The sequence below is a fragment of the Trachurus trachurus genome (assembly GCF_905171665.1).
Source record: "Trachurus trachurus genome assembly, chromosome: 5".
NCBI lineage: Eukaryota > Metazoa > Chordata > Actinopteri > Carangiformes > Carangidae > Trachurus > Trachurus trachurus.
In genome coordinates, this window is record NC_139896.1 from 21,097,551 (window position 1) to 21,110,795 (window position 13,245).

Below are 13,245 nucleotides of genomic sequence, written 5' to 3' on the forward strand. Positions count from 1 at the left end.
TCCTCGATCTCATATTCAATGGCTCCTTCATCTGTGTCCTTGTCCAACAGGTGAATGAGTCTTTGGTAGGTCAAACTCTCCAAAGATTCATTGAGCACTGGTAATAAAATAATATGGCAACAAATAATAACAGACAGTTTAAAATGAAAGTGGCCTATGGGTTTCAGCTCAGTTCATTCAACTATGAAAACCTCAAGTTTCAGTGAAATGAAATAACATGTTGTCTGTTCACTTTGGTCTTTGAAGTCGACAGAGCTGAAGCCACAGCTTCATGGTCCACTGACGGTTCAGACATAGATCACAGGTCACAGTGGTCGAGGTTCCTCCAGCAAAACACTCATCGCACACTGAACCCAAGTGTCACCATGCCAACTCGACACTGTGCAGTCAGTCAACACAACATCCCATAATCAGGCCAAACACGATCATAATTCAGTGTCTTCAGGGAGGAGACTGCTCAACGTTACTGCCTGATAGGGAAGAGCTGAGTCACTGCTGATCTAAACCAACTACAGCTCCTGTCTCAGACTCAGGTGGACTTCTGGCTGCGTCCCATTTAGTGTGTGTGCAGACAAACAAGGATGTGTTGTCAAGGCCATTATCACACACATACACACATCTGCACACTCTGGAGCTTTTCTGTTGTCTCTGAACAGCCAATGAATAATAATAATAAAAAAAGCAGCAAATCTTAAACAAGTAAGATTATAGCCTCCAACATGAGGAATCAAAAGACAACATATTTTTATGATGTTATATCAGGAGCTTATTGATACTGTAGCCTACTGTTATTTATATTGATGACCAACAGCACAGACACTGATTTTACTCTGTCTTGTTCCCTGTGTGTGTGTGTGGCCTACAGCCTTTTAACCATTACAACACCTCAAAACCATCATCACCATCAAAATGATCAGGAAAGCAGAGGCCACTGTCACTCAAACAGCAGGAACCAGTATGTGTGTGTGTGTGTGTGAGAGAGAACTTAACTTTGCATTTGGCAAATTCCTGGATTTGCATATGTTGTTGATCTGAACACTGACTCGACTCAGATGCTGCTGAACCTGATCCAGAATCAGGTGAAATTGTGACAGAACCAAGGAGCCGTCACTAAGAGGCTAAACCAGCCGAGCTAAGAGCTGATCACAGGTCAGTTCTACATACCAGACAGGAGGAGGAGGGGAGGTGGAGTGAGTTGGTGGCTACAAGTAAAAACTTTCACTTATTTTAAATAAGAAAAAAACAAAACAAAGTCTTGTCCTTCACAGTCGTGTTCCTCGTATCACAGAGATTTAACTTCTTGGTGATTGAAGTGAACGTGTTACTAAACTACAGAGACGTCAGTGCTGCATCGCTCACAGTCTGTTCCATCATCAACTGGATGAACATGCATACAAAACAGGACCCTGATTAAAAAATCGTTTCAGTCTTTACAGTTCATTACTGTCATATAAAATGCAAAAAGTGTATATTCATCATAGTTAATATCTCTATAAATCCATCTAACACCTTGCACACGTTTCCTGCTTTTTCCCTCAAACATCCTGAAAAATAAAACAAATCCTCTCTGTCTTTTTCTAAAATCTAAAATCACCTCTAACCGTCACATCTCTGGAAGCGGCAGCGTTAGAAACTGCTGCTGCTGCTGTTCGCGTTTGAAGCTTCATCATGTCGTCCTTTTCAACAAGTGCACATCATGTATCATCAAGCAGCTACGAGCGGCTTCACGAGCCGTTTAACTTGCATATTTCTACATAGGTTTCACCTTCAATCAAAAGTATAAGGATTAAATATAAATTATATTTGTACACATCTGTATGCTGTATTACATTTATCTACACACTCTGATATAAAGACTCTGCTCGTTGGTTGTCGATACGTCGGTTCAGGGTGAAGTGACTTCCTTCTGTCGGCGCCATCGTCTCGTGTCGTCGTGTTTTGGTCTCGGTCACTTTACCTTTGTGCATCATGTGAATGGTCTGCATCTGATCTGGTCCTTTATAAAAACTACAGTTCTTCATCCTCTGTTGTCGTCGTGTTGCTCTGGTGCTTCGTTAAAGTGCTGCTGTATTCACATCATCAGAGCGACGTGGCCGTGTGTTCATCATCATCATCTTTGTTTGATCGATCAAGTCGTCCATAGAAATAAAATCGGTGAGGAACAGGAGATCCGTGCAGGTTCAGTGGAGGTGACGGGATTAGGAAACATGATAATTAGTGGAGAAGCTGATTGATTCTTGGTTTGGTCATGTGGTTAACGAGCCGAGGACGTGAGCAGATCATCTGAATGAAAAGGGGAGAACGACGACTTTGCGCAACGTCACTTCATGTTTTTATCAGTTTTCATTTGGCTCTTGCTCCCTCACTTCTTTGTCTTTCTTTCTTTCTTTCTTTCTTTCTTTCTTTCTTTCTTTCTTTCTTTCTTTCTTTCTTTCTTTCTTTCTTTCTTTCTTTCTTTCTTTCTCTTTATTCTCTATCCTTGAGAAAGAAAGTTCATTCAGCCTCTAACGTCTCTGACTTGTCGTCTTACTCCTCGCTGATGCCGTGCTCCCAGGCCACTTTCGCCTGCTCGTCCTTGGTTGCTGCGATTATGGGCTGAGAGATCTTGCGAGGCATCGGCCGGGGGGCGGGAGGGGCCGCGGACTGGGCGTTGAGGGGGACTTCTTCAGGGATGCAGCCCTCTCTGAGGTAGGGTTTGGGGGGCAGGGCGGGGGGCGGCTCGTGGAGATGGTAGAGAGGCGGGTGGTGGGGGATGTAGTGTGGGTGGAAGTGGTGGTGGTAGAAGTGGTGCTGTGGGTGTGGCAGCCCGTCCTGCTGCTGCTGCAGAGGCTGTGGTTGTGGCGCTGCGGTGGAGGTCGAACCCTGGGGCGGGGTCTGGGTCTGGACGCCCCCATGGGCCGGGGCGACGCCGCCCGGGGCGGACTGGCTGCGGCAGGGAGGGGGCTTCGCTCCATCCAGGACTTCGGGCTCAGAGACGCTGTACCTGACGGGCTGGTAAGGCGAGTCCAGGTCTTCCTGGTCGGTGGTCCAGGCCTGGCTGCTGGGGACGGACTCCAGGGTGTCTGTGCGGCTGGCGGGGGGGTCGGAGGAGGAGGCCGGACCGCCGAAGTTGCTCTCACTGAGGGAGGAGACTCCGGAGCTGGCGCTGCCCGACAAGGTGGAGTTACTGCCATCCAGGATGGACTGTGGACTGGTGGGCGAGGCAGGTATAGGGTGCAGGGGGGACTGGAGAGAGAGAGAGAGAGAGAAGGAGAGGGTCAGGGATGGGTGAGCAAACAGAGGATGTTCACAAACACATCAACAAGTCAGTTTCCATTCAAATGTTTTTAATCTGGAATAAATCTGTTGCTACTGTTCAATGTTATCAAATCAAATCATCAGTGTTTGACTTTAGCTTCATACCGCTATATGTATTTGTTGTGGTTTCATAATGAAGAAATCTGTTTTAATTACACATTTAAAAAAACTAAACAAGGGACAAGAGCTGAAAATTAGCAACACCTACAAACTACCAGTTTCATATTTTGTATTAGATCCATGTGAATCGGTCCTGTTGAGCAGAAAAAAATATCAAATGTTCCCACTGCAACACAAAACAATTAGACTTAAAACAAAAAACAGAAATAAGGAAAAAAACTGTGGACATAATTATCACCAATAACACTAAGAAACCAGTTAATTTTAACCATATCTGTATATTTTATTATTACTAGATTAAAATGTGTAAATTCTGATCATCAGCTGAAAACAGTAGCTCATGATGATGATGATGATGAAGAACATGAAACTTTATAAATAAAACTTTTATATACAGTCTATGACTTTAACTGACAAACTATAGTATACAAATAGTTATAATTGTTTCTTGTTTATAAGAAGCTGAAGAGGAGAAGAACAGTGAGACGTGAACAGGTCAAATATCTTCGCTGAGAGGAGGAAAAATACACGAAGGTCAAACAGAACTGGAAAACGGACAGAAACCGGGACGACGTAGAGAGAAGCAGACGAGTGCGTCAGTGGAGACAACAGTGAGATTTGATTGGCTGATTATTTATCATTAACGTATTTATCTTTCCTGCTGCTGTTTCACTGAGACACCACGATCTGAACTGTCACCATTTCATCAACACTGACGTTTTGACTCTCAGCAGAGTAGAGATCTGAGTCAAAACAGAAGCAGCTGAGGAGCAACGTTTTCTCCGTCACCTTACATCTCACATCAGACAGAACATGTTCGCTGTGCAGAAGCAGAGACGACAACGATCACTGAGCATGTGCAGTGTCGCCACGGCACAGGTAAAGAAAAATGGACACAAAGAAACGCACAATCATGGGGAGTGCAGACAAACAGACCAACAGACAGACAGACAAGCATCCAGACCAACAGCAGGAGTGAGGAAGAGGAGGAGGAAGAGGAGGAGGGTACCTTTCTTAAGGAGCGCGCGGGGAGAGCTGGAGGGAGGTCGCTGACCTGGTGGTGGAAAGCGTCAAAGTGCATCGACAGGTGTTGCCCTACAGGGGGGGACACAGCAGGACTGACTGAGAGAGAGGCACACTCACACACCTCAGACCAGAGAAGAAGAAGATGATGAAGGAGGAGGAGGAGGAGGGGGGAGATAACAGGATTGGGGAGGAGGAAGAGTAGGAGGATGAAGAGATGAGAGGTGAAAGAGAGTGAAAGAAAAGAAGAGGGGTGCAGCAGCAGGAGGAGTAGAGGGGGAAAGGTGGAGGAAAGAGGGGCTGGAGGAGGGAGTGTGGGTGTTGAAGGCTCTGGGTGTTTCTGTCTTTGATGTATAATCTTAACTGAGAACGATCTGCACTGAGAAACAGAAAATTAAATTTGATTTCATGAGCAGAGTTTCATTAACATGTGCAGCAGCTGCAGGATTATTCCTGTTTACATGTTAATCAGCATATTCTGAAGGTGTAGTAGCTATTCATACTATTCATAATATTCACTTCCTTAAAAACATTAAACAGAGCTCTGACTCTCCCCAAGAGTGACACGAAGAAGCCACGTTTCTGTAAGATGACACGTGTTGGTTTAAAGAGCCGTAAACCACTTTGTCAACTGATGCTTTGAAAACTGTAGGAATATTTAGTGAGTGATTCCTGATCAGGCTTTATGCCCCGCCCACCACCTGCACGCTCAGGGGTGGTTAGCATCTCTTTTCTTAGCACTTGTGCTAATTCTAACTCTGTCCCTGTACTGACAAGGTTTCAGGTATATTTAGCTCCGCCCCCCAGCCGCACAGGCGGAGCGGATTGGTTCCTCAGGTTTGTGACGTATGAATGAAGTGGCTGTGTGAATCTGTGTTCATGAGACTGTGATTGGTTCAAGGTGGAAACACTCAATCTTGGAGCTGTTGATTATTGACACCGTGTCTGTAAGATACAAAACAAGGTGAAACATTTGATCTTCATTGGCGGTTCGATAAATACTTTAAGAAATTAGATAATAGTTGATTATTATGAGTTTTTTTTTGAGACCCCCCAAAAAGTTTGTTGATGTTTTCGATCCCTCTTGACTCCCCCATGACAACACTGCTCAGACTTTCTTGTGTTTAACGAGAGACAACAACGAGGAAATAAAATACTGTGAACTAAAGAAGACGACAGGAACATTCCAGACCTGAAAATAAACAACAACAACAACAAAATCCAACACACATGATACCAAAACATCAAAATAAAGCATCACATACTAATTCACACACACACACACACGCACACAAACATGCAGTAATGTGAGATAAGAAAAAAAATTGAGAATATCAACATAATCATATGACGTGCGAGACACACAAACAACAGAAACACACACACACTAACACACACTAACACACAGACAAACACACACTGAGCAGTTGTGTCGTACCATGAGGGAGGTTGCGTGGAGGAACAGGAGGCGCCATGACGCTGCCAACGTGGGCAGCGAGGAAGGGAAGGGCTTCTCTGGTACCACTGTCCAAACTCCAACTACTGGGAGTGGTGAGGACTGGAGGGCGAGGAGGAGGAGGAGGAGGAGGAGGAGGAGGAAGAGAGGAGGAGAGGAGGGAAAGAGAAGAGGAAAGGAGAGAAGAGATAGGAAAGGGGGTTGGAAATAAGAAAGAGAAGGGGAGAGGAGAACAGGGAAAGAGAGGAGAGGAATAAAGAGGATGACGGGGAAGAAAAAAGGAGAGGAAGGGAGACAGGCAGGGAAAGAGAAGAGAAGAGAGGAGGAACAGAGAGGCAAAGAGGATGAGAGGGGAGAGACAGAAGAGAGAAGAGAAGAGCAGCGACAGTGAGGAGGAGAGAAGAGTTGGGCAAAAACAGATAAGAGACAAGGAGAAGACCAGAAGAGGAGGTAGAGAGAGTGAAGACATAAAATAAGGGAGGAGATGAATGTCAGGATTTTGTTACTGTATATAATCTGTCAGAGTTTCAGTGCGCACGCGTGTGTATTGGGTTTGTGCGTGCGTGTGTGTGATGTAGCGGGGGGCTCGTTACCTTTCTCGGCCACAGACAGGTTGGGGTCGCTGCAGGGTTTACACGGACCAATCACCTGGTGGAACAGGGCCCGCTGGAAGTTGACAGGCTGAAGACAGAAACGAGGACAAACCGTCACATAAACGTGTAATAACAGTCACAGTGAGTTCCTGTCTCACTCCGTCAGGTCGTCCTCCGTCCTGCTGCCGCCGTCACAGAGCGAACGTTCTGACAGAGAAACTCATCAGCTCCATCACATGACGTGTGCTTCAACCTGCAGCCTCAATAATCTGACTCGACTCTTTTCACACAGCTACAGATTGAAGCGCCTCCTCCTCCTAAACTGAAGCGTCTACTCAGATGTTTGATTCGTCCTCCTGCCTATGTTTCCGTACCTGCCCGTTCTCCGTGATGTTGGTGTACATGGCGCTGCTCGGCCTCTCCCTGTGCGGCGGCAGCAGCATCAGCATCTCTCTGTTGTGTCTGTATTTGTCTGGTAGGGAAGGAGAGCCGACTGCAGAGAGACAGGGATGGAAAGAAAAGGTGAATGACACAATAATTCTCTGTGAGCTGCTGATTTAATTTTGTTCTTTGTGGTCGTCTCACAGGGAGAGGGTTCAGGGTTCAAACCTGTCGTCTCTGTGGAGTTCACATGTTCTACCTGCGTTCATGGTGTATGAAACCTACTCACCTCTGATGGCTGAGGGGGTGGTGTTGATCATCTGAGAGGGCGCAGAGTGGGTGGAGCTAAGGCTGGAGGAGGAGGGACTTGCCTGCAGAGAGAAAAAATGAAGTCCAAATATGAATTATAAAGTGATCAAAAAAAAAGTCTCTCCCTCACAAGAAAGAAATTATAGAGCAACCAGAAACAATAAAGCCAGTCTGTACATGAAGTATCATTCTCTACAGTCATGGTGAATTATAAAATGCCACTTCAGGGAGTACTGCCTAATTTAATTGTCCTACTTATACTTGTATGTTAATGTTTGTGAAGCTTCACCAACTATTAATGAGCTCAATGTATTTCAGACAATATTTGAATCTGTGTTATTGATATTTCAATTGATATTTTTTATTTGTCTATAAACTACTGTAAGTGTAAATCCCCTTTTTACCCTGTATATCTGTAAATATCTCTACAGTAAATTTGGCTTCAAACTGCTCTATACATTTATTTTGAATAAGTCTAAATCATATCAAATCATAAAATCTTCATTTTATTGGACTTGTCTGCTGCAGGTTCGTGGCTCTAACAGGTGGAGGTCCTCTCACCTGCATGCGGTAGAAGTCCTCAGGATGCTCCACCACCACACCGTCAGCCAGGATGAGCAGGTTGCCGACGTTCCCAATCTCACTGGAGTTGTGAGAGGAGAGAGAGGAGGAGGAGTTTCGCACAGGAGTCAAAACAGCTATGGGACTGGGAGGAGGGAATGAGGGAGGGATAGTGGGGGAGAAAAAAGAGGAGAGGGGTGGAGGAGGAGAGGGAGCAGGGCAAACAGGAGAGGAGGTAGGAGAAAAAAGGCCAAACGAGGAGCCATGCAGAAAACATCCGAAAAATCGAAAGGAGGCGAAACAACCAAAAACATGCGAACATGTGATTTGATGGGAATGAGAGAGATGCAGGAGTGGCAAGGCGACACATAAGGTGATGAGATGAGGGAAAGGAAGAAGAAGAGAGAAAATGGCAGAATGTCAGAAAGCATGACGTGTGCAGTTGATTGACAGCAGAGGACACAGAGACACAACGAGAAAGAAGCTGGTCAAGATTTAAAATGTGTGAAAGTATCAAATATTGTTAATGAGACACATCAGATGGAACCAGTGAAGAATGAACCGGTGAGAGAGAGAGAGGTGTGTGTTGTGTATGGATAGATGGGTGTGTCGTTCAGTGAGGACAATGAGGTGTGTGTGTGTTGTCTGACCTGTGCCGGTGCATGAGTTTGAAGCTCTCGGGGCTCATGGGGCTGTGCGAGGCCAGGATCCCTCTGGGCGTGTTGGCTCCGGAGCCGCTCTTGTCTAAACCGGGCAGACCCTGAAACGCCACATAGAAACACTGCTCTGAATGTTCACGCTGCCCTCGGACACGTGCACGTGTCAGTGTGTGCGGTGTCAGTGTGTCTCAAAGTCTTAAACAAAGGTGCAGTTGAAGATGAGACACAGAGAAACAAGCTGCTGGTGCACTCACGTGGCAGAGGCTGCTCCTCATCATCTGGAACTGATCGATCAGCTTTTTGTGCAGCGGGCGCATCTCTGGGTGCACCAGCTTCTCGTGCACGGCCAGGCCGACTCCCAGGATGTGAACCTGTGGGTGTGAAGCAGAGTGTGAGGAGGGAGGACGTCCCTGAGCTCCCTGAACGCCCCTTTTGTTTGTGGTAGAGAAAACGTATCCATGTTGTTGGTGGTGCTTGGTCGACTGTGGTTAAGAGAAGTTTCACCTGACGACTTCACAGCTTCAGTGTAAAGATCAACTCCCCCAGTCCTCAGACTTTAGATCAGGGATCTTATACATCATTTATCACTGGAGAAATTCACCGTACTACAAGAGTGCGCCAAGAAAGTCTATAGGGAACCCCTTTTTAACATGTATTGGAGGAATGGACTTTACTGATCATTTCATTTTATTCTTTTTATCCATTTGTAATTTTTCAACTTGTTTTTACTATTTTCATTTATTTATCTTTTTCTATTTATTATATAATTCATATTATTTATTTCACTTAATTTCCCATTTCTATGCTTGTCTGCTTGTCGTTTTTGTTTCACTAAATGTGTCTGTATGTATGTATATGTGATCAATCAGAAATAATCATCGGATTGCAAATATGGTACATTGACTGTAAACGCTAGAGCAGTATTATATTGTTGCTGTTTAAAGGCATAAGTGATGGTTATATTTTGTATGAATTAAACAAAAAACAAAACAAACCTGCTCCTGCATCAGGTCTTTGAGCTGTGTGATCTTGTCTGTGTCCTCGGGGTGGCTGGTGATGTACTCCTTATCAAAGAAAGCCTGAGTACCACAGGAAAACAAACACACTTTGTAAAACCATCATCATCATTAAATCACCAAATAACTTATGGATATATAGTTGCTTTGTCCTCTGTGTAGTGTCTATTCCTTTTTGGCTTGTGTTTGTTGCTCTGTTAACTCCCTTTGTCCTGAACTGTTCTTTGTAACTTTGCTTTTGAAAGGTGCTCTATAAACACAGTTCACTCATTAACCTTTGACAAATAATCAGCTACACTATGTTAAATCATCTCTGTAAGATGAAAGCCAGTAGCAGATCTGTTTACGTACTTAGCATCACTGATTCGTCCTATCTGCCTTAAACGTAACCAAACTGAACCTAATGAACATTTGTCCGACCTCCTGGTATCTGGCGATGCCTCCGTTGACGGCGGCGTCGATGACCCCGTTCAGCGTCATGCTGAGCAGGTTGATGTTGCCGTGCAGCTGCTTGTGTTGGTACTGGCTGATCAGAGTCCGCAGCTCCTGGTTCTTATTCTCCACCACAGAGATGGCGTTTTCCAGCGGACTCACCTCCACCTGACAGAGAGAAAGAGAGAAGTCAGCCTCATTCTCTCACTGCGCAGGGAAAAAACATCATCAGGTAACAATCCACACAGTTAGTGTGATGGGCGGCACATTTGTCTGGTTTCCTGAATCATAAGAATGAATCTCTTGAGTATTGACAAAGCAGGAAACATGAACCGACACAATAATGTTTCATTTCACTCACCAGCTCTCTCTTCTCCACCTCAAACCAGCGTGAAATCCCAGGCAGAGGGTGAGTGAGGATCAGGGTGGTCCTCTCAATCCAGAGACTCTGAAACATGAGAAGCCATAAAACACCAGCGGTACATTCATTTTTGTAAAGGTTTGAAATGAGTTTATAACTAAATGCAGAAAAACACACTGGTCTTAAGTCGAAACTGGTACCAGTGTTTCCAGCTCACCTTGAACTCATTGTCTCGGTCTTTGGGGCCTTTGTGGAACGGACGGTCGTAACGGAAACGTCGGACGTTGTTGACCCGGTAGAAACTCTTGATGCGGTCTGGTACTCTGTCCATCTGCAGCACAGTGACGCTGTCGGGCACCGGTGTCACTGCATAGATCTGCAGGTCTGAGCCGAAGAGGTCAAAGAACGATCTCCATAAACAGAGCACGTTTCTTTAGTCATGATCTGACAATAAAGACGATGACTTAAAGCAAAGTGGAGGAGCATCAACCACACACTTAAAAACACTCTTTTTCTAAAGGATACACTGTGCGTCACACTGCAGAATGGCTTCGTCTGGCTGATTGGGGTGCTGCATTGCAATGGCTTGTGGGAATTCCCCCAGCATCCTTTGCTGGAAGGCCTCTAACCTTTCATAGTCATGGCCACGACAGACAAACTCTTTGTTCTAGAAAGACAGACAAACAAAGCATCTTCTTCGTGTCCATCATCAGAATATTTGGCCTTTTTCTGTTTTATTAATAACATTAAACTATCAAAACTTTGTATTTACAGAGGTACTATGGTACTGTACTGTGTGATGCTGCACAATGACAAAATAAAATGTTGAGCTCACTCTGAGGAAGAAAGGAAACTTCCTGCCGTAGAATCCCACCCTGAAGAACTCGGGCTCAAGACGCTGCTGCTCCATAATGTTGTCATAATATGCTGCCTCCATTTTCTATATGAGCACACACATAACACACACACACACCACAGCAGGAAGATATTGATAAAAAGGAAGAAGTAGAGAGTCGACGCACAATACACATACACACACCGCAACAGGAAGATGTGACGAAGAAGTGGTTTCTTTTAAAGTTTATTTTGGGAATTGATGCCTACATGTACATTAAGATAGAAAAGTGAAACATAAACACGCAGCAACTGTTTCAACCATGAACAGAATTATATGACTGTAAAGTAACTACCAGTGCCGTTAAGGGACAAATGGAGATGGCACTGTTGCATTTCCTGTTCGATCATATCAGAGGTACGTATATGTATGTATCATGTGATAACAGCTACAGCATACTGTATGTAATGTGACTCACCCGTATCCAGCTGAGACTCTGGTAGTCGTACAGAGATTCATACTGGAAGGCCAGCTCCCTGCAAAGAGGTATACCAAACTCCCAACACTGGAGCGCACACACACACACACACACACATACATATACGCACACAAATGCACTTTCTTAGATGGTTTCCTTCTCTTTGGTCACAAGAAGACAGAGAAGTTGATATAAACTGGAGAGAAGTAATAGTGGTTATTTTCTCCTTAAGATGATCTGAGGTCTTGTGTAAACTTCATACTGACATCATCTGTAGGTATGTGGACTCTGCAGCGTATGACCTTTGAGTCAGCCAAGTGTGTGTGTGTGTGTCCCTACCTTTCCCTTGTTGAAGTAGTGGATGACCTTGCGGCAGAGCCCCTCCTTGCGATGCCACTCAGTCTGAGCAGGATAGTGCAGGAACTCCTTCAGAGGCCTCTCGTCCCAGTGCAGCAGCTCCCAGTACAGCAGCAGAGTGAACGCAGCCTCTGTGGGACAACAACACAGGTGTGTTACACTGCTTGCATTGTGTATGTGTGTGTGTGTGTGTGTGTGTGTGTGCTGTACCGGTGTAGTTCTCTGCCTGTAGATGCATGTCACACAGCTTGTGGATGTAGCGGATGTACATCTCCTCCTTGTTGATCTCTGACTTGTAGAAGTTCTGAAACAACACGACACAGACTCACAGTGTTTCTGTTGTTTCATCCCTGCAGGTTCAAACTCAAACAGCTGCTGATGTGAGTCTTACCAGGAGGTTCACAGTGCAACCGATCTTCTTGTTCTCTGTCTCGTCTCCCTTCATACAGTCTCTGAAGAAAAGATAATGATAAACAAGGCCTTTACAATTAAAGACTTTTCAGCCCCTTCCTTCATAAAAAGTCTTTGTCCCACCGGGTGCTGTAGCCCAGTGAGAACATTTCTGTCAATTCAAATAAAAAAATGAAAAGGAATAAATGAATAAGAAAGCTTTGGACTGGACTTTATCGTGATATAAAATGTCAGACTTTTTTAATGCTCCTCTGATATCAGTGATATGTTATGGTTTAGTAGTGGGCCCTAACCCCTCTACCTCTGCCCCCTTGCCCTTTGCAACAGAGGTAAAGGGATAAGAATGAGAAATGGGAGAGATTCATGGGAGCTGTACATTACACTTTTGTCAAAGTGGCAACAGATAAGATGCCAGCAAGTTGAGTAACTACTGCTGAAACTACTAGAAAAGCAAAAACACATTTTCACACTATGTGTTGAAAGTGTCTGAGTGTGTGTGTGTTGTATGTTACCGATAGTCCAGAAGTCGCTCCATCAGCCGTGTGACCGATGTAACAAAGGAAATCCCAGTCTCTCTCCACGTCTCTTGCTCAATCTTCTCCAGAAGACTTCAGAGGAAACAGAAATCAGGAAAAGTCAGACGCTGAGCATCTTTTCATGTGAAACGCTGCAGGTTAGTCAGATTCTGACTCATTGTTGTCATTGTAGAGGAGACCGACCTCTTCACTTCCTGAACACAGGTTCACTGATGCTTCACAAACTGAGCTGAATGTAACAACAGGTCTCTGAGCACAGACCAGGTAAAAGTGCTTTCACCAGACAGTTCATGTAAAACAGCTCCAGGAAACAGAAGTTGATTGATCGATTAGTTAGTGGTTAGTTAGAGCTCAGAGGTTAAACCTGAAAATGTCCTTTTTTTATTTATTGATTTGTCACAATTTTATTCATTTTATCAT

At 44.7% G+C, this 13,245-nt stretch overlaps 1 protein-coding gene across 3 annotated transcripts in view; it reads right to left on the reverse strand.

The window, feature by feature from the left end:
- Nucleotides 1-2,526: 2,526 nt before the first annotated feature.
- Nucleotides 2,527-13,245, reverse strand: part of LOC310986494 (dedicator of cytokinesis protein 3-like) — a gene marked incomplete at both ends in the record, with an annotated part of 178,753 nt that continues 168,034 nt past the window's right edge. Inside the window, 21 exons of one of the 3 annotated variants that reach the window (XM_083972425.1) lie at nucleotides 2,527-2,718; nucleotides 2,908-3,225; nucleotides 4,427-4,512; nucleotides 5,879-5,998; nucleotides 6,490-6,577; nucleotides 6,864-6,982; nucleotides 7,160-7,241; nucleotides 7,741-7,885; nucleotides 8,391-8,500; nucleotides 8,654-8,770; nucleotides 9,395-9,478; nucleotides 9,836-10,015; nucleotides 10,209-10,295; nucleotides 10,426-10,592; nucleotides 10,734-10,875; nucleotides 11,044-11,148; nucleotides 11,522-11,608; nucleotides 11,861-12,009; nucleotides 12,089-12,182; nucleotides 12,270-12,330; nucleotides 12,802-12,897. In XM_083972425.1, coding sequence (XP_083828551.1) covers nucleotides 2,527-2,718; nucleotides 2,908-3,225; nucleotides 4,427-4,512; nucleotides 5,879-5,998; nucleotides 6,490-6,577; nucleotides 6,864-6,982; nucleotides 7,160-7,241; nucleotides 7,741-7,885; nucleotides 8,391-8,500; nucleotides 8,654-8,770; nucleotides 9,395-9,478; nucleotides 9,836-10,015; nucleotides 10,209-10,295; nucleotides 10,426-10,592; nucleotides 10,734-10,875; nucleotides 11,044-11,148; nucleotides 11,522-11,608; nucleotides 11,861-12,009; nucleotides 12,089-12,182; nucleotides 12,270-12,330; nucleotides 12,802-12,897 — 2,629 coding nt within the window. Of the gene's footprint in view, nucleotides 3,226-4,426; nucleotides 4,513-5,878; nucleotides 5,999-6,489; nucleotides 6,578-6,863; nucleotides 6,983-7,159; nucleotides 7,242-7,740; nucleotides 7,886-8,390; nucleotides 8,501-8,653; nucleotides 8,771-9,394; nucleotides 9,479-9,835; nucleotides 10,016-10,208; nucleotides 10,296-10,425; nucleotides 10,593-10,733; nucleotides 10,876-11,043; nucleotides 11,149-11,521; nucleotides 11,609-11,860; nucleotides 12,010-12,088; nucleotides 12,183-12,269; nucleotides 12,331-12,801; nucleotides 12,898-13,245 lie in introns of all 3 variants that reach the window. The other 2 variants (XM_083972424.1, XM_083972423.1) reach the window with 2 other exon arrangements.